General features: G+C 50.3%; 1 protein-coding gene across 1 annotated transcript in view; it reads right to left on the bottom strand.

The window, feature by feature from the left end:
* Positions 1–20,780, bottom strand: part of TNKS2 (tankyrase 2) — a 67,045-nt gene that overhangs the window by 9,001 nt on the left and 37,264 nt on the right. Inside the window, 12 exon segments of the mRNA XM_038764138.1 lie at positions 517–549; positions 551–592; positions 1,627–1,724; positions 4,048–4,168; positions 5,513–5,595; positions 8,803–9,040; positions 11,736–11,924; positions 12,544–12,653; positions 13,115–13,334; positions 16,743–16,908; positions 17,152–17,297; positions 18,254–18,333. Of these exon segments, the coding sequence (XP_038620066.1) occupies positions 517–549; positions 551–592; positions 1,627–1,724; positions 4,048–4,168; positions 5,513–5,595; positions 8,803–9,040; positions 11,736–11,924; positions 12,544–12,653; positions 13,115–13,334; positions 16,743–16,908; positions 17,152–17,297; positions 18,254–18,333 (1,526 nt within the window).

Below are 20,780 nucleotides of genomic sequence, written 5' to 3'. Positions count from 1 at the left end.
TAGTAAGCACTTAAATGCCATTAAAAAAAAAAGGAAAGGATCCATCTGATAGCTTAAATACCTACTGACATCACCTTGGGGCACCTGGAAATTTCCAAGGCATCAGGGCAACTAGAACTACCTGGAAAGTCTGTGCCGTCACACCCGTAGGATGAAATGATTAGGTCGAGACCCACAAATACCAGTTACATTTGTTGCAGTTCAATTTGGAGTTGGCAATCACGGTCAATTTTCCGACCTGGGGCTGGGCTTTACTTTAACTGCAGGACGTCTTCCTGTTTGGGAAGAACAGGTCCCAGCGAGGAAGTGGCTCCTGGTGGGGAGGTATACACGTTGTTGTCTCCTAAATGCTGTGCACGCGACAGGTATATGTTGCCAACTTGTACTTCCCAAGCACTTAGTACAGTGCTCTGAACACAGTAAGCGCTCAATAAATACGACTGAATGAATGAATTCGCTACATTTTGCTGATTTGTCGATGGTGCCCCATGAAAGAAAAAGAAAAAAGGAGCGTACCTTCAGAATATTGTATCTGTTGAAGACCCCCCCCGGCGTGGCCACCGTCTCTGTGCTCCCGGACGGTGCTCTGCATCTGCAGAAATAGAGAATTTTCGGGTTGCAGGTTGTGGGGCTGACTGGGCGGTACTTCACTGCCGAGGCTTTAAATCCAGAAACGGAGAACGCGCAGCCCCCCGGGAACTTCAAATGACCCCAGAGAAATGAGAAACTCTGAGAGCAACAAGTGTTTCCTACAACTAGTCTCAACGGTTGTCTCGGGCGGTGCGACGGTGACACCCCCGGAGCATTAAACCCGGGGCAAGGGGACGCTACTGTGGTCAAACTGACGTAAAGGGGTGGTTTACTGACGTTGTCGTCACTGTCCTTTACTGAGTGTCTTCTCTAGACTGTTAAGTTCACTGTGGGCGGGGAATGTGTCTTGTACAGTTGTACAGCAGTCTCCCAACTGCTCAGCACACAGTAAGCACACAATAAATACAATGGACTGACTGCAGAGTCCTGAGCCAGACTGCAGAGTCTGGGAGCGTACAACAGAATTAAAGACGCAATCTTTGCCTTCGATCCCATCAACCTGGATTGGTGCAAACCAACTCTGTCAGACCCGGAGGTCCTGAGAGAAGGGAAGCAGCGCGGCTTGGTGGAAAGAGCCCGGCGCTGGGTGACTTGGGTAAGTCACTTAACTTCTCTGGGCCTCGGTTCCCTCATCCGGAAAATGGGGGTTAAGACTGTGAGCCTCACGTGGGACGCGGATTGGGTTCAACCTGATAAGCTCGTATCGACCATAGTGCTTAGTACAGTGCCTGGCACCTAGTAAGCGCTTAATCAATCAGTTGTATTTATTGAGCGCTTACTGTGTGCAGAGCACTGTACTAAGCGCTTGGGAAGTACAAGTTGGCAACATACAGAGACGGTCCCTACCCAACAGTGGGCTCACAGTCTAGAATACCATTAATGAATACCATTTAAAAGAACAAAACAAAAACCAAACCCAAACAAATCCACGGCTGTAGACTGAGTTTAAAAGTCTGGTTTTCAATCTCAGGGGACCAAGTAGGGCAACCTGCTTGCCTCCCCTTTCCACAGCATTCAGGGAGCCCAATGACATACCTCTTCTTCCACGGACTGAAATTCTTTATCTTCAGGGGACAGATCGATGAGAATTGTCCCGCTCCCAGAGGTATTCAGAGTCAAGTAGGGATTGAGACCTTCAATACACACGCAACCGCAGTTACAAAACGTTGCAAAAATGCAATCAACCTTAGAATAACGCACTAAAACGGGGAAAGGTGCAAATCACCCCGAGGATGTCAGCGTTGACTCCTACGGGGGTCTTATTCAGCTAAGTGGTGGCTGAGAAATGAGCAGTGCCCAAACTGCAGTGGGTTGCGGACACTAGATACGGACGTCCCCCATAGAGAGAGAACAACATTTTTGGCTTGCAAATTTTAGCTCGGCATTTCCCTAGAGAATTTATTAGTGAGAGTACATTAACAGGCTCTGAGGACACCATTTGCTTTCCATGTTGCTTCCCGGATCTGAGGTGCTGCCGAGAAACGTCTCGCACACGCGTGTCGAGAAGTGTCTCACACGCACTGTCGAAAAATGTCGCACGCACCCGTGCAGGGTGTGGAGAAATGTCTCTCACACAACACGTGCAGTCGAGAAGTCTCACACACTTGCATGCATAGCTGAGGAATGTCTCTCACACACACACTGCCGAAAAATGTCGCACGCACCCGTGCAGGGTGTGGAGAAATGTCTCTCACACAACACGTGCAGTCGAGAAGTCTCACACACTTGCATGCATAGCTGAGGAATGTCTCTCACACACACACTGCCGAGAAACGTCTGCCACACATGAATTGTCAAAGAAATGTCTCTTTCACACGTGTGCTGTAACGAAATGTCTCACCGCACTGTTGAGAAATGTCGCACGCTAACAAGAAATGTCACACACACACACTGTCAAAAGACATCTCACAGAGTCAGGAAACATCTCTCACACACTGCCCACTCGAGAAAAATCTCACACTCACTGTTAGTAATGATAATAATAATAATGATGGCATTTATTAAGCGCTTACTATGTGCAAAGTACTGCTCTAAGCGCTGGGGAGGTTACAAGGTGATCAGGTTGTCCCACGGGGGGTTCACAATGTTAATCTCCCCCTTTTAGACTGTGAGCCCACTGTTGGGTAGGGACTGTCTCTATATGTTGCCAACTTGTACTCCCCAAGCACTTAGTACAGTGCTCTGCACACAGTAAGTGCTCAATAAATACGATTGATTGATTGATTGAATAATCCCCATTTTACAGATGAGGGAACTGAGGCCCAGAGAAGTGAAGCGACTTGCCCAAAGCCACCCAGCTGACAACTGGCGGAGCCGGGATTTGAACCCACCACCTCTGACGCCAAAGCAGGGGCTCTCTCCACTGAGCCACGCCGCTTCACTGTTGAGAAAAATCTCTCACTGGAGAGGAAAACGTGTCACGCATGGTGGAGAAAAAGGTCTCTCAGGCGAGAAATGTCACGCAGTTGAAAAATGTCTCACACTCAGTGTCAAGACACTAATAGAGTAATTTTTATTACTGCATTATTACTGAGTAATATTTATTACTCTGTTTATTACTCTATTTATTTTACTTGTACATATCTATTCTATTTATTTTATTTTGTTAGCATGTTTGGTTTTGTTCTCTGTCTCCCCCTTTTAGACTGTGAGCCCACTGTTGGGTAGGGACTGTCTCTATATGTTGCCAAATTGTACTTCCCAAGTGCTTAGTACAGTGCTCTGCACATAGTAAGCGCTCAATAAATATGATTGATGATGATGATGATGATCTATTTATTTTACTTGTACATATCTACTCTATTTATTTTATTTTGTTAGTATGTTTGGTTTTGTTCTCTGTCTCCCCCTTCTAGACTGTGAGCCCACTGCTGGGTAGGGACTGTCTCTATATGTTGCCACACTGTACTTCCCAAGCGCTTAGTACAGTGCTCTGCACATAGTAAGCGCTCAATAAATATGATTGATGATGATGATCTATTTATTTTACTTGTATATATCTATTCTATTTATTTTATTAGTATGTTTGGTTTTGTTCTCTGTCTCCCCCTTTTAGACTGTGAGCCCACTGTTGGGTAGGGACTGTCTCTATATGTTGCCAAACTGTACTCCCCAAGCGCTTAGTACAGTGCTCTGCGCACAGTAAGCGCTCAATAAATACGACTGGTGATGAGAAATGGCTCTCTCAAATGTACACACACAACCACCCAGTCAAGAAATGTCTCCCTCACATACGCACACTTTCAAGAGAAGTCTCTGCTCGCCACGTACACGTTCACCGACAAGAAACGTCTCCCTCACACGGCCCCCCCCTCAATCTCCACACCCCGCCGCGAGGGACACCCGGGGTGATTAGAAAATCGCCGAGCCTCCAGCCCCGCAGACTGCTCAACCAGCCAGGCTTGAGAAATAACCGCCCCCGGCAAAATAATTTTGTTGCGGAACAAAAAAAGATACCTTGTTGGCCAGAGATGAGCCTTTCAACTCCTTTAATGATTCTGTGTCTGTGGCCGTAGGCGTTGACCCCAATCTCCTTCAGTTCCCTGTGCCCCATTTCCACCAACACATCCAGGGTGATCTGGAAAGCACAGACCGAAACTTAAGACTTTATTACACGGGGCAGAAATCGCCATTATTCACAATAATATAATAATATATTATATTATATTAATTAATAATATAATATAATTAATATAATATTAATAATATATAATATATAATTATATAATAATAATAACAATAGCATTTACTAAGCGCTTACTATGTGCAAAGCACTATTCATCTATCAGAGTTCATCATCAATCGTATTCATTGAGCGCTTACTGTGTGCAGAGCACTGTACTAAGTGCTTGCGAAGTACAAGTTGAGTTCAAAAGAGCACTTCATGGCAGAGCTGAGGACCAGGAATTCCAACTAAATTTGATGACGCTCAAAAGAAACGTATTTTCACCTGACCCCTGAATTCATTCATTCAATCGTATTTATTGAGCGCTTACTGTGTGCAGAGCACTGGGGCAGCCAAGTATTTTCTCATCACACTAACATGGAAGAAACTACCAGGGAAGTCGAATTTGAGAGCCCGTTGTTGGGTAGGGACCCGCTTGTCCTTCCCAAGTGCTTAGTACAGTGCTCTGCACGCAGTAAGCGCTCAATAAATACGACTGACTGAATGAATGAATGAATACGATTGAACGAATGAGAGCTGGATTATCAAATATTCCTTAAGATCAAGAGAAGCAGCGTGGCTCAGTGGAAAGAGCCCGGGCTTTGGAGTCAGCGGTCATGAGTTCGAATCCCGACTGCGCCACATGTCTGCTGTGTGACCTTGGGCAAGTCACTTAACTTCTCTGAGCCTCAGTTACCTCATCTGAAAAATGGGGATTAAGACTGTGAGCCCCATGTGTGTCAACTTGATCCCACTGTATCCCCCCAGTGCTTAGAACAGTGCTTTGCACATAGTAAGCGCTTAACAAATGCCATTATTATTATTATTAGGATCAACTGTTAGTTGTGTGACTTTGGGCAAGTCACATAACTTCTCTGTTCCTCAGTGACCTCATCTGTAAAATGAGGATGAAAACTGTGAGCCCCCCGTGGGACAACCTGATCACCCTGTAACCTCCCCAGCGCTTGGAACAGTGCTCTGCACATAGTAAGTGCTTAACCAATACCATCATTATCAAGCTGTGAGCCCAAAGCAGGCAGCTGAAATGGCTTCCGGCCTGTAGATTTTATGCCACGCTTTGGAAACGTCACGGTCGGACCACGTGGAAGTCAGTCGAACTGGCTGAAGTCCTTTATCGCGGTTAAAAAGCTACCTTTCTCCCCACCGCGTTCGTCTGTCAAACGGCTCGAAGATCTCCCCGAAGGCACCCCTGTCATTTGCCCCCTGGAAGACGCCAACCCACCACGGCCAACTCACCTGCTCCCGCTCAAACACGTCAATTAGGTGCTCCAGTCCAAGATTCCTCACAAAATGGTCGATGTTAAAGTCTATACCTGGGGCTGGACGGAAACGAGGCTGCTGTTAGAGCTCGGCAAGTCAGAATTCCCTTGGGCAATTTCCTACCTCACGGCAGCTCTTTACAGTTGTTGCCGTGCAAGGGCCGACTGTGAGCCCGCCGTTGGGTAGGGACCGTCTCTATATGTTGCCACCTTGGACTTCCCAAGCGCTCAGTACGGTGCTCTGCACACCGTAAGCGCTCAATAAATACGATTGAATGAATGAATGAAAGGACAAAATGAAGCTTTACACTTCATTCGCGAGGAAGATCGCTGTTACTGAATCGGGAACAGATACCGCTGAGTGGTATTTACTTCATTTGTACATATTTGAGGAGCATGAGAAGCAGCGTGGCTCAGTGGAAAGAGCCCGGGCTTTGGAGTCAGAGGTCAGGGGTTCGAATCCCTGCTCCGCCACATGACTGCTGTGTGACCTTGGGCAAGTCACTTAACTTCTCTGAGCTTCAGTTACCTCATCTGTAAAATGGGGATTGATTGTGAGCCCCACGTGGGGCAACTTGATCACCTTGTATCCCCCCAGCACTTAGAACAGTGCTCTGCACCTAGTAAGCGCTTAACAAATGCCATTATTATTACTACTATTATATTTATTCTATTTAGTTAATATGTTTTGTTTTGTTCTGTCTCCCCCTTCTAGACTGTGAGCCCGCTGTTGGGTAGGGACTGTATATGTTGCCAACTTGTACTTCCCAAGCGCTTAGTACACTGCTCTGCACCCAGTAAGCGCTCAATAAATACAACTGAATAAATGAATGAAAGAATGGTAGTGCGCTTTTAAAATTAAAGAGAGGGAGAGTTAGCCCTTTGATCTGGAAACTTTTCAAAGGGATGCTTATTGTACAAGGGACATTTCTTCGCTCGGTCCTCTTTTCACTCAGAATGTTACAAAAATTTTTTTTTACCATTCTTACGGATTTTGCCTTAAGGGGTTCTCTCCTCCCAAGAGTCTCAAGTTAATGTCTTTCATTCATTCATTCAATCGTATTTACTGAGCGCTTACTGTGTGCAGAGTACTGTACTAAGCGCGTGTGGGAAGTACAAGTCGGCATCATATAGAGACGGTCCCTACCCAACAGTGGGCTCACAGTCTAGAAGGGGGAGACAGAGAACAAAACAAAACGTATTAACAAAATAAAATAGAATAAACATGTACAAATAAAATAAATAAATAAATAGTCCACCAGTTCTACTATTTTTCTCCGACCCATTCAGAGCTTCCTCCCGTTGGCTCTGAGATGTTTCTCCGGAGCGTCCGTGGACCGATCGGTCGATCAGTGGTATTTGCTGAACATTTACTGAACACGGGGCTTGGAAAAGCACAGTACAGCAGAGTATCAATCAATCAATCGTATTTATTGAGCGCTTCCTGTGTGCAGAGCACTGTACTAAGCGCTTGGGAAGTACAAGATGGCAACATATAGAGACGGTCCCTACCCAACAGTGGGCTCACGGTCTAAAAGACTATTATTATTCTGCATCACCGTGACTTGCTCCCTTTGTTCTCCCCCCCCTCAGCAGAGTATCGACAGAGTGCAGATACAGCAGTCTCGGTAGACCCAATTTCTGCCCACCAGGAGCTTGCAATCTACGGGGGGAGGCAGGAATTAAAATGAAATATGGGTAGGGGAAATAGAGTACAAAGCTATGTGGGGGGAGAACCAAAGCGCTTAAGGGGTTCACAGCCGAGGGCGTAGTCGACGCAGACGGGAGGGTGTAGGGTGGAGAAACCGGGATGAACAGAAAAGAGCAGAAGCGTCCCCCTTTGAGGTTGACTAAATATTTCGGAGCGCCTAAAACTGGAAAAACCTAGGCCTAAAGGAGGTCTCGACTGAGCCCTACGAGATAATGATGATTACGCACCGAAGGCATGGGGAACAGTCATCAAATCCACACCCCGGGGACCAAAGTGCACCTGTTGAAACTCAAAGGTGAAAAGAAACCCTCCACCGAGTGCGGGGGAAGCAGACGGAATTGGAGAGGAGCGGTGTGGCCTGGCGGAAAGAGTGAAGGCCCGCGAGTCGGAGGACCCGGGTTCTAATTCCGGCTCGCTCTCTCGCCTGCTGCATGACTTGGGCAAGTCTCCTGCCCGGGCTTCGGTTTCCTCATCCGTAGACTGGGGATTTAATATCTGCTCTCCCTCCTGCTTCTACTGTGGGGCAGGGGCTGTGTTCAACCTGATTGTCTCCTCTCGCCTCCGGCGCTTAGTACGCTGCTTGGCATGGAGTAGGCGTTCAACAGACCGCTACGACTACCATCCTTCCTCTTCGCTGTTCCCACGGGACGGGGTTTGGTCAAAACCAGCAGATGCAGGAAGGGTTTGGATACGTTTTGGGTTACAATTCCTCTAGACTAGAGTCTAGCCCCGTATTCAATTCTAGTCCCCTAGACTAGACAATTCCTCTAGAGAAGCAGGTTGTCAATTTTCAAGGTGCTCAAGGTTCCTCGGGGCTCCTCTGACTGTAAGCCCCTTGTAGACAGGGATCGGGTCTACCCACTGGTATACTGAACCGTAGAATATATTCTACATATATTGTACTATAGAATATATTATACTGTAGAAGCAGCGTGACTCAGTGGAAAAGAGCCTGGGCTTTGGAGTCAGAGGTCATGGGGTTCAAATCCCGGCTCTGCCAACTGTCAGCTGTGTGACTTTGGGCAAGTCACTTCTCTGGGCCTCAGTTCCCTCACCTGGAAAATGGGGATTAAGACTGTGAGCCCCCCGAGGGACAACCCGATCACCTTGTAACCTCCCCTGCGCTTAGAACCGTGCGTTGCACATAGTAAGCGCTTAATAAATGCCATTATTATTATTACTATTACTATCAGACTGTGAGCTCGCTGTGAGCAGGGAACGTGTCTACCGGCAATATTCTCCCAAGCTCTTCGCACAGTGAGCGACTGATCGATTTTTGGACGAGTTGTCCGTGCGGGTCACTGTAGGGAAGGGAAGGTGGGGGGTGTCGGATAGCCATCCCTGTGAGCCCCCCGTGGGACAACCTGATCCCCTTGTATCCCCCCGGCGCTTAGAACAGTGCTTGGCATATCGTAAGCGCTTAACAAATACCGTTATTATTATTACTAAAAAAATGGGTGGAGGAGAGAGCTCAACGGTCCGCTACCGTTCCCCCGAGCGATCCGTCCAGCAGGAGCGGCTCCCTGTTGGAAGCAGGGCACAGACGCCCCCCTCACCTTCCTTTTTATCCAGGCCGGCGGCTCCTTCCGCGCCGCCGGGAGGCACCATCGAAGGGAGTTCCGAAAAGCTGCCCGCCAGGTTGTCCAGGCTGCTGGCCGCCGAGAGGCTGGACGGGCTGGGCGGGCCCGAAGCAGGCCCGGGGGCCTGGGGGACGCTGATCACCTGAGGCTTGTAGCACGACGGCAAGGCCGAGGGGGGCATAGCCGCTGCCAGCAGGGCGCTCACGTCATCCGCCTGCGGGAAGAGAACGGCGCGACGGCAGCTGCAGCGATGCAGTCGCCGCCCGCCCACCTGCTTGCCTGTCTCTCCGCAGCCGGCCGGGCCTCCCCCTTCTAGAGAAGCGGCGTGGCTCAGCGGCTTTGGAGCCGGAGGTCAGGGGTTCAAATCCCGGCTCCGCCACTTGTCAGCTTTGGTCACTTCTCCGTGACCTCATCTGGAAAATGGGGGTGAAGCCTGCGAGCCCCCCCGTGGGACAACCTGATCACCTTGTGACCTCCCCAGGGCTCTGCGCATAGTAAGCGCGTAATAAACGCCTTTATTATTCTAGGCTGTGAGCCCGTTGTTGGGTAGGGACTGTCTCTATATGTTCCCAAGCGCTTAGTCCAGTGCTCTGCCCACAGTAAGCGCTCAATAAATACGACTGAATGAATCTTCCTCCCTTCAAGGCCCTGCTGAGAGCTCACCTCCTCCAGGAGGCCTTCCCAGACTGAGCCCCCTCCTTCCTCTCCCCCTCGTCCCCCTCTCCATCCCCCTCATCTTACCTCCTTCCCTTCCCCACAGCACCTGTATATATGTATATATGTTTGTACATATTTATTACTCTATTTTACTTGTACATATCTATTCTATTTATTTTATTTTGTTAGTATGTTTGGTTTTGTTCTCTGTCTCCCCCTTTTAGACTGTGAGCCCACTGTTGGGCAGGGACTGTATATGTTGCCAATTTGTACTTCCCAAGCACTTAGTACAGTGCTCTGCACATAGTAAGCGCTCAATAAATACGATTGATGATGATGAATGAATGAACAGGTGGGCGTCCCAGGGCAAGTCTTTACTCAGGTACAAGCAGCAGAAGCAGTGTGGCCCAGCGGATAGACCCCAGGCCTGGGAGCCGGAAGGACCTGGGGCCTAATCCTGGCTCGGCCACCAGTCTGCTGTGTGACCTTGGGCGAGCCGCTTCACTTCTCTGGGCCTCGGTCGCCTCGCCTGTAAAACGGGGATTAAGATTGCGAGCCCCACGTGGGCCGGGGACCGTGTCCACCCCGATTAGCTTGAATCTATGCCAGCGCTTAGAACAGTGCGCGACACATAGCAGGCACTTAAGAAACACCATCGTCACTACCGTCATGATACAAGGAAGTCATTCTGATCAGCCATTTTTCTCTCTCAAATGTAGCCCAGAACCCTCCACCCTTTCGGAGGGTGGAAATCATGAATGTGACGGAAACCGGATTCTGTTTGTCCCAGGAGTCCAGGGACCGGGAAAGGTCGGCTGCTTCCCGGCTGGCCCGGTTTGCCCCGCGTCCCGGCGGGGGCCGACGAGACGAGCGGACTGCTGGGGAAGCCAAAGCACCATTCGTTCATTCAGTCGTATTTATTGAGCGCTTACTGTGTGCAGAGCACTGTACTAAGCGCTTGGGAAGGCCAGCACGGTTCTTCAAACCCCAGTGGAGCACCGGAAACCCCTCCACGGCACGGCAAACCCTAAACTTAAGGGGCTGTAATGCCAGGTGTCAATCACTTCTTCAAGTAGTTGTAATATGGAAAGAGGTCAAAAATCTGCGGCTCCAGAATATGCTGCCAACTTGTACTTCCCAAGTGCTTAGTACAGTGCTCTGCACACAGTAAGCGCTCAATAAATACAACTGATTGATTGATTGATTGACAGATTATAGATACACATAAAAGTGCTGTGGGGCTGGGAGGGAGGGAGAACGAAAGGGACAAGGCAGGGCAATGAAGAAGGGAGTGGGAAAAGAAGAAAGGGGGGTGGCTGAGTATGGGGAAGGCCTCTTGGAAGAGATGCCTTCCCCCGCGCTGAGGTTTGCGTTTATTTGCTTGACTGACAACGGAGGGCCAGATCTGCTGGGGCTTTGGGATTATCTGTGGCAACTGTATTCTGAATTGACTCTCTTTCTTCGAATGGGATTTCCCCGGCACGGACATCAGCACTACAGAAAGACTTACCCCACTTCACCCCGAGCCCCCTCCACATTTCCCATAATCAGTCAAGCGACCAATGACACTTAGTGAGGGCTTACTGTGTGCGGAGCACTGCACTAAGCGCTTGGGAGAGGACAATACCGCAGAGTTGGTAGCAAATAGATACATAACCCGATGTATTTCTGAACGCACTCCATGCACTGTCGAGACAAAATGATTTTCACCCTAACGTATCTGCTGGGCTGGGGAAATATACTCCTTTATCGGAAAGGGATGAACTTCCATTTTTACATCTCCCCAGCCCGGGGGGCGTTTCATTCATTCAGTCGTATTTCTCGACCGTGAGCCCGCTGTAGGGTAGGGACCGTCTCTATATGTTGCCAACTTGGACTTCCCAACCGCTTAGTACAGCGCTCTGCCCACAGTAAGCGCTCAATAAATACGACTGAATGAACGAATTTATTGAGTGCTTCCTGTGTGCGGAGCATTTACACCCTGAGCTGCTGACCTTCGGTACGAAAAACCGAGCAGTACGTATTTTCGGTGCTATCCCGTTCCTATTAAAATACTGGTCCGTTCTTAACGCTCCCAACGAGGAAGAAGCCTGGGAATTAGGGCCGGGCAGAAACGCTCAGTTTGGCACTTTCCGTACTACGTCACCCTCCCCCCGCCCGCTCTGCCCACTCTTAATTAAGTACCTCCACCTCCCGTTCTCCGGTAGCCAAGGCAAACGGGAGGCGAGTGTTTTAGGTCCTTCGTTACTTACAGTAACGAGGTCTAATGGCGTTTGTCCTTCCTGGTTCTTCAGGGCGGGGTCGGCGCCGTGGGCCAACAGCAAGGCGCAGAGCTGTGTCCTTCCCTTCTGGGCCGCCTCGTGCAGCGGGGTGAAGGCCCATTTGTCCGTGGCATTGACACACGCCTGATACTTGATGAGTAACGCGGCCACGTCGACGTGCTGGGAGAGGAAACACCCCGGTTACATCTATTCTCAAATTCCCTCCGGAGATCCAGGGAGGACAGAAGCACGGCCCTGGGGGAGACAGACCCACCCGCCCGCCCCTCAAATTCAGGGCTTAGTTCGGGGGGACTTGGCTGGCATTTTCGGGGTAAAGTGTTTCCGTGAGAAAAAAACGGATGAGAACAACGGTGCCCCACGCATTAGGGTCAAAGCAATTTATGGGGGGAGGAATGTGCAGTTTTCACTTCCAAAGAAAGACCGCGAGAGTGGGGAACGTTAGCCTTTTGAAAGATTAGGGGAAGACGGGTCAGGACAATACCTCCGCATGATGCCAACACGTTTTACAATTTCAGGGAGGGGATTTAATTCTCCGCCCGATTCTAGCTAGTGAGGAGGGCAACACGGCATTCGAAAGCTGCGGAGACCCTACGGCTTGGCCTCCTGGGCTCGGCGAGAACCCTCCCCGGAAGCTGAAGAGGAGTTTCCGCTGGGCTGCTCCGGGGCAAGGCTCACCCCTCAAAAGTCGAAGGGTGACGGAAGGACCCAGTCGCCCGGAGAGCGACGCGGCCGTCCCAACGGCCGGCTGACCACCGGAGAGGGGAATCGGGCCACTCACCCCATAGGACGCCGCGTTGTGCAAGGGGATCAGGCCCCCTTTGTCCTGGGCATTCACGTCGGCGCCGTGCTGCAACAGGTACTCGGCCACCTCCAAGTTGTTGTAGCCAGCTGACCGCGGGAAAGGAAGGAAGGAGAACGATCCCCTTCAAAATGACTTCGACTGCTTAAAGTTCGCGGGGGAAAAAAACCCCACCTCACTGAGCTGAAATTCACCGAGACACCTAACTTCCTTGAGGGAATCCTGAAAACGTACTGGGATCGTTTAACCGCACCTACCCGGGCTCCGGGAAAACGGGGACAACCCACCGACAGCGGGAGCCGGAGGAAACAGAAAGATGGGCAAGACCCGGCAGGAGGGGAGTCACTGGGGGGCCCGGGAGCTGGCCCGCCAGGCTGGGGCCGGGGTGAGGTGGCTACCCCGACTGGCCGATGCCCTTGAGAGGCTGAGAGAGGCGTGGGCCACGGCACGGCCCCGAACGGGAGCCGAGGTGAGTTGTCAGATCTGAGCCGAACCAGGCCGGGTTAAGCCTCGACGCTTATCCCGGCCTAAGAGCCAGCCCCTCACCGACCTGCTAAATGCAATGGGGTCGAGTGTCTGCCCTGGGTGTCCCGGCAGTTGACGTTATCCGGAGAAGACAGCTTCTTTACTCTAGCCAAGCAGCCCTTCTTGGCGGCGTCCAGCAGAGCGGCATCTCCCCGCAGTAGGTCCTGGATATCTGTGTCTCCGTCCTTCACCAGGTCTAAGGGAGTATTCCCATCTCTGTTTTTCTTGGTAGGGTCTGCACCGTGCTGAGGACAGAAAAACCGGGATGGGAGACAACTGAACGGCGGCTACCGCCGCGACAGAGAGAGCAGAGACGCAAAGGACGAGTTGGCGATCCAAACAGCCGTACGGAGGAGGGCCCCAGTGACTGACGGGATGACTGAACTGGCAAAGTGCGACTCCCCAGGGAAGGCCTCTTGGAGGGGTGGCTTTTTAGCTGGGCACTGAAGAAGGGGGTGAATAGGGTTTGGCAGAGAATAATAATGGTTAATAACAGCATTTATTAAGCATTTACTACGTGCCAACCACCGGACTGAGCGCCGAGTTAAGTGGAAAGATAATAATAATAATGATGATGTTGGCATTTGTTAAGCGCTTACTATGTGCAAAGCACCGTTCTAAGCGCTGGGGAGGTTACAAGGTGATCAGGTTGTCCCACGGAGGGCTCACAGTCGTAATCCCCATATTACTTATTAAAAGATAATCGGGTCGGACGCAGTCCCTGCCCCGCTTGGGTCTCGCGGCCTGCTCCTGCTCCTCCTGCAAGTCCAGCTTGTACTTCCCGAGCGCTTAGTACAGTGCTCTGCACACAGTAAGCGCTCAATAAATACGACTGAATGAATGAGCGAGGGAGGAGTTAATCCCCAGTTTACAGATGAGGTAACCGAGGCCCAGAGAAGTGATCTGCGACACGGCAGAAGAGCGGCAGAGCGAGGATTTGAACTCGTGTCCTCGGAGTCCCAGGCCCGTGCTTCTTCCACTAGGTCACCCTGCTTTCCTTGCAGTTCTGAAGAGGGGAGGGACTTCCTTGCAGGGGGAAAGGGGAGAGCGATGGGATAAACACGGGAGAGTCAGGAGCAAGATACCATAATGTCAGTTTAGGAGGGACGAAGGGCGCGGTATAGCAGGAGGAGGGAGAAAACAGCTCCAGAGACAGCTGGTGCATGGCCTTAAAAGCAACTATCAGAGGAGTTTTGGTTTAATGCCAAGAGAAAGGAGAAGTTACCAGAGGTTTCTGAAGAGGGGACTGATGTGGTCTTGGTGACACTTAAAGACGGTCATGTGAAATGGCCTGAATGAGGGAGAGGCTGGATTCAAGGACCGGGACTCAAGCTACGGGGCAGTGGCTCAGTGGGCTGGGAGAGGGAAAATACTGGCAGGATTTAGAGAAAGACTAGATTTGGGAAGACGGGAGAGAAGCCAAAGAAAACACCGCGCTTCCAAGCCTCCTGGGACGGAGAAGATGAAGACACCGTTGATTACCACGTAAAGTGCAAAGGGGAAGGCTTAGGAAGGAAACTGAGGAGTTCGGGTAGTGTGGCTCAGCGGAAAGAGCCCAGGCTCGGGAGTCAGAGCTCATGGGTTCAAATCCCAGCTCCGCTGGGTGACTTTGGGCAAGTCGCTTCACTTCTCTGGGCCTCAGTTCCCTCATCTGTCGAACAGGGATTAAGACTGAGAGCCCCACGTGGGACAACCTGATCATCTTGGATCCTCCCCAGCGCTCAGAACACGGTCTGCACATAGTAAGCGCTTAGCAAATACCAAAATTATTATTATTATTAATACAGATTCTACCAGGTCCAGGGGAGATGCAGGTCTGCAGGTTACACGAGAAGTTTGGAGCAAGTAGAGCGGTCACCGAGAGCCCGGGGTGCAGCCACAATTAAGGTAAAGAAAGGCTAAAGAGCAGGGAAGGGGAAAGAAGGAATGTGCACGAGGGATGGGAATGCTGTAGAGCCCAGAGCAGCCCTTCAAGAAGTTCAAAAATGACTGCCTCTATCATGACAAAACACACCATATTTACTTGCGTAATGGCTCTGCTTTGTTTTGCATAAATATAAGAATTAGCTCTTGGAATAAGGGGCAGCGAGGGGCATAGAAAGAGGAGAAAAAGAAGGAGGAAATGGAGCGGAGAAGGAAGAGAAAGGTAAAATAGCACTGGTGACTTACTGCACTCTCCATGCAAGAACCGCACACAACAACTTGTACTTCCCAAGAGCTTAGTCCAGTGCTCTGCACACAGTAAGCGCTCAATAAATACGATTGAATAAATGAATGAATAACCACTCAACGACTTAACCCAATTCCCTTCTCCCCTTCTTCTCCTGAACTCACATATTCTCTCAAGAAAACTCCATCCCCAGCAGTAGCCTGAATCTGGGGCATTAAGACCCCCTTGCCGCCTCCTGCTTGGCTTACGAAGCTCAGCTTTTAAATCCTCCTCTACGTGACAAAATACGATAGTTGTTGAGGTTTCTGAGTTAGAGAGGGAAGGCGCGACAGAGGTTTCATGAAGCGGTTAACGCTCTGGGCTAGGCGATGGTATTACTCTATTTTATTTGTACATATTTATTCTATTTATTTTATTTTGTTAATATGTTTTGTTTCGTTGTCTGTCTCCCCCTTCTAGACCGCGAGCCTGTTTTTGGGTAGGGACTGTCTCTAGATGTTGCCAACTTGGACTTCCCAAGCACTTAGTACAGTGCTCTGTACACAGTAAGCCCTCAATAAATACGATTGAATGGATGAATAAACAGTGTTTGGCCCATAGGTGGTGTTTAAGAGATACTGTAATTCCTATTAATTAGCATCTTTTGTGGATCAATCAATCAATCAATCGTATTTATTGAGCGCTTACTGTGTGCAGAGCACTGTACCTCTTCCACTGCTGACATTCCAAGACGTCCCCTAAGCGCTTGGGTCTTCGCTGCCCCTCCACATCTCCCACTCCCTCTGCACAAATGTGTATAGTTTGGCATTCTAGTACGTCCTTCTACATGGAAGCAGCGTGGCTCAGTGGAAAGAGCCCGCGCTTTGGTGTCAGAGGTCACGGGTTCCAATCCTGCTCCGCCACTTGTCAGCTACGTGACTTTGGGCAAGTCACTTTCACTTCTCTGGGCCTCAGTTCCCTCACCTGTAAAATGGGGGTTAAGACTGTGAGCCCCACCACGGGACAACCTGATCACCTTGTAACCTCCCCAGCGCTTAGAACGGTGCTTTGCACAGAGTAAGCGCTTAACCAATGCCATCATTATTATTCCACTCTAGACTGTGAGCCCGTTGTTGGGTACGGATTGTCTCTATATGTTGCCAACTTGCTTAGTCCAGTGCTCTGCACACAGTAAGCGCTCAATAAATACGATTGAATGAAAGAATGAATGTAATTTATTTTAGTGCCCGCCTCCCGCTATGAGATCCTCGAGAGCAGGGATCACGTCTCCTAATTCTAGCGCGTTCTCCGAAGGACCCAGTACGGTGTTATGCACAGAGTGAGCACTCCATAAATACCATTGACTGATGGATGGATTCTGGATTGCTAAGAAAGTCCCCCCTCTTTTCCAGTTTAGGACTGGGGCTCTTGTCTCAGGACCCCTGCCATTCGGCATTCTCCGTAAACTCCAACGCCTCCCGCCGGCTCCGCTAGCGGGACGTACCTGGAGCAGAAGTTTGCAGATCTCGTATTTCCCTTTGGCTGCGGCCTCGTGTAAGGGGGTGAACTTCCATAAGTCGGCGACGTTGACGATGGCCCCGTGTTTAACGAGCAGTTCGGCTACTTCGTAGTGTCCGTAGGAACAGGCGTTGTGCAGAGGAACGAGGCCGCTGAGGGAAAGGGAAGATCCACCGTTATCTCTGGCTTTCTTCTCAAGTTCAGGACTGTGCTGCCACGTGGAAGACAGACTCCCTGAGGGACCGCTGCAGAGTCTCAGAGGCGGTTTTCTTTGATAATGAGGATTTTTTTTGGGGGGGAGGGAAAGATTCATGGATTCACCTCTCCAACCTCATAACCTCTAGTGGGATGAGACCACTGCGGGGAAGCAGGGACATCAGGGAGGACACCCTCACCCTTTATCTTTGGCATGGACGTCGGCTCCGTGCTGCAGCAGGTATTCCACCACGGACACCCGGTTGTATCCGGCCGCAAAATGGAGAGGGGTGGACTGCCGCCCTTCGACGTCTCGGCAGTTGACGCTGTGAGCGGTACACAGTCTCTGTGGGGACACACGGCCGTTACTGTCACGACCCGAAGGAATACGAGAAAAGCAAACGCGCTTTGGTGTCGATTAACTGGAAGGTTGGACTCTGCCTCTCCTCTCCTGCTTAGGTTCGGTTTACCGTTCGTTCTTCTCGACATCTTCCTCGCTAGATTCCACTTCCTCAAGACTGCCCATCTCCTCGGCTCCCACCTCTGCCGCCCAAATTCACCCACCGCGTCGGTATCGGACCGTTTGTCTTCCCCTTTAGGGGGGGAGTTCTGTCCAGGCCCCAGGCAAGCCACCCTTCCCTGTCAGTAAAAGAAGCGGCGTGGCTCAGCGGAAAGAGCCCGGGCTTTGGAGTCAAATCCCGGCTCCGCCAACTGTCAGCTGGGTGACGTTGGGTAAGTCACTTCGCTTCTCTGGGCCTCAGTTCCCTCATCTGTAAAATGGGGATTAAGACTGTGAGCCCCACGTGGGACAACCTCATCTCCTTGTATTCCCCCCAGCGCTTAGAACATTGCTTTGCACATAGTAAGCGCTTAACCCATGCCATCATTATTATTATTAAAAAGTCAAATGTGGGTCGGGTATTCTAGCATCACCTACTGACATTTCCTTGACTGAGATCAGTGACTACGTGACCTTGGGCAAGTCACTTCACTTCTCTGGGCCTCAGTTCCCTCATCTGTGAAATGGGGATTAAGACTGTGAGCCCCACGTGGGACAACCTCATCTCCTTGTATTCCCCCCAGCGCTTAGAACAGTGCTTTGGAAATAGTAAGCGCTTAACAAATACCAACATTATTATTATTAGAATAAATCCCTTATCTTTTCAACCAAGGAAAGAACAAATTTGCCTTTTGTGGGGAGAAGAGAAAACCCTTAAAAATAGGCAAAATTCATCTCTCTCTCTCTCTCTCTCACACACACACACACACACACACACACACACAAAAATAATTCTGTCTTACTTTGACGGTTTCTACATCTCCAGCTTTGGCAGCTTCCAGCAGCTGACGATCTGCATCTGAATTACCTAAGGGGATACCCTCTGAAATAAAGAGAAAAAACTTTACCTGGAATTGAAGCAGAACAGAGACACGGATGCTACACAGTGCATGAACACCCACCCCAAACGGAGGCACATGCTGCGCAATTTTTCCCAATATTCCACTGTCCTTCAAGCCCAAAGTCACTCAAAGTCCTTGTCCCCCCGCTTGCCCCCAAACTTGTTCGATAAAACTGACACCACGAGGCACGCTCTTCCTATATTCTCCCCCGCTCTACTCCGAGCATTCCCTTCTCCCGCCCTTAAACTCTCCCACCTTTCCCAGCGGTAGCGCAGGACATCTCTCGTCTCCTCTCAAAACCCACCTCCTCCATCCGCGCGCCTCCGGGCCCATCCCATCCCATCGCACCGAAACACTCGCCCCCTTCCTTCTTCCCTCCCAGATCGCCGTGTTCAACCATTCCCTTTCAAACGGCTCCTTCCCCAGTGACTTCAAACACACTTCTGTCTCTCCATTCTCAAAAAACCCCTCCCTCGACCCCACAGCTCCCTCCAGTTGATAACTCATCTCTCCGAACCCCTTGAGCGAGTTACTTACAGTTCTACCTAACAATTTTTTACTAGTTCTCTCCTTGCCCCCTTCCAATTTGGCTTGCATCCCCCTCACTGCACGAAAACCGCCTTCTCTGAGGTCACCGCTGACATTTTTCTTGCCAAATCTGACAGCCTCCACTCCATCCAAATCTCCCACCCTCAAACCGCGAGAGTTCCTCAGACCTCAGTTCTGGATCCCCTTCTCTTCTCCGTCTTCGCACATTCCCTTGTAGCGCTCATCTGCTCCCGTGGCTTCTACTCCCACCTCTACGGATGATGCGCTTAGTCCAGTGCTCTGCACGCAGTAAGCGCTCAATAAATACGACTGAATGAATGAATGAATTCCAAATCGACCTCTCCGGCCCCGACCTCTTTCCGCTGAAGTTTCGTGTCACCTCCTGCCTTCGGGGCATCTCTACTTGGATGCTTGGCCAACATCCCAAACTTAAAGAGAAGCAGCGGGGCTCAGTGGAAAGAGCCCGGGCTTTGGAGTTGGGGGTCATAGGTTCGAATCCGGGCTCTGCCAATTATCAGCTGTATGACTTTGGGCAAGTCATTTCACTTCTCTGGGCCTCAGTTCCCTCATCTGTAAAATGGGGATGACGACTGTGAGCCCTCCGTGGGACAACCTGATCTCCTCGTAACAGCGCTTAGAACAGCACATAGTAAGCGCTTAATAAATGCCATTATCATCATCATCATCATTATTATTATTATTATTAACGGGCCTGTTACAGAGCTCATCGTCCCACCCAAACCCTGCCCCCCTGCTGTCCTTCTCATCACTGTAGACAACACCACTAGCCCCCCTTTCACAAGGCCAGGGTTTTACAACAGTCTGCCTCAACTGTCACATTCAACCCACACATTCAATCAATGATAATAAATCCCTTATCTCTTCAAGCAAGGAATGAACAAATTTGCCTTTTGTGGCGGGAGGAGAAAACCCTTAAAAATAAGCAAAATTCATCTATCAATAAGCATTCAATCTATCGTCAAATTCGGTCGGTTCTGTTTTCGCAACATCTCCAGGATCCTCTCCCTCCAAACTGCTACGCCGCTATCTACGCACTTACCTTCTCCTGCCTTTACTATCGCACCAGTCTCCTCGCTGACCTCCCTGCCTCCTACCTCTCTCCACTCCAGTCCTTCCTCGACTCAGCTGCTCGGAATGGTTTTCTAAAAAAAACCACGCAATCCACATCTCCCCGCTCCTCGATGATCTCCGTCGGTTGCCCATCCACCTCTGCAATAAAAACTCCTTACCAAAGACTTAAAGACACTCAACTAGCGTCCGCCGTTCCACCTTCCCTCGCAGATTTCCTGCTACAAGCCAGCCCGCCCACCTCGCTCTTCTACTGCCAACCTCCTCAATGAACCCCGGATTTATCCATCTCACCGATGATCACTTGCCCCCATCCTCCCTCTGACCCGGAACTCTCTCCCACTTCATATTTGGCAGATCTAACTCTCCCCACCTTCAAAGCTTTACTAAAAAAAAAAAAAAATCACATCTCCCCAACGGGCCTTCCCCGATAATCCCTCCTTCCTCTCTGGTCTCCCTTCTGCATCACCTACGCACTTGGATCTGAACCACAAAGCCCCTGATATTCATTCACTCATTCAATCGTATTTATTGAGCGCTTACTGTGTGCAGAGCACTGTACTAAGCGCTTGGGAAGTACAAGCTGGCAACAAATCGAGACGGTCCCGACCCAACAACGGGCTCACAGTCTAGATCACCCCACTCTCCGCCCGACAGCACTTGGGAACATAACTGTAATTTTTTGTTTTTAAATGTCTGTGTCCCCCCAGACTGTACGCGCCTTGTGGACAAGGAACGGGTCTACCGACGCCGCTGTACTGCACTCCCCCAAGCCCTTAGTACTGTGTTC

Source organism: Tachyglossus aculeatus, chromosome 22 (assembly GCF_015852505.1).
Source record: "Tachyglossus aculeatus isolate mTacAcu1 chromosome 22, mTacAcu1.pri, whole genome shotgun sequence".
Taxonomy (NCBI): Eukaryota; Metazoa; Chordata; class Mammalia; order Monotremata; family Tachyglossidae; genus Tachyglossus; species Tachyglossus aculeatus.
Note: the sequence above shows the minus strand (reverse complement) of the source record. Positions and strands in the feature narration are given on the sequence as shown.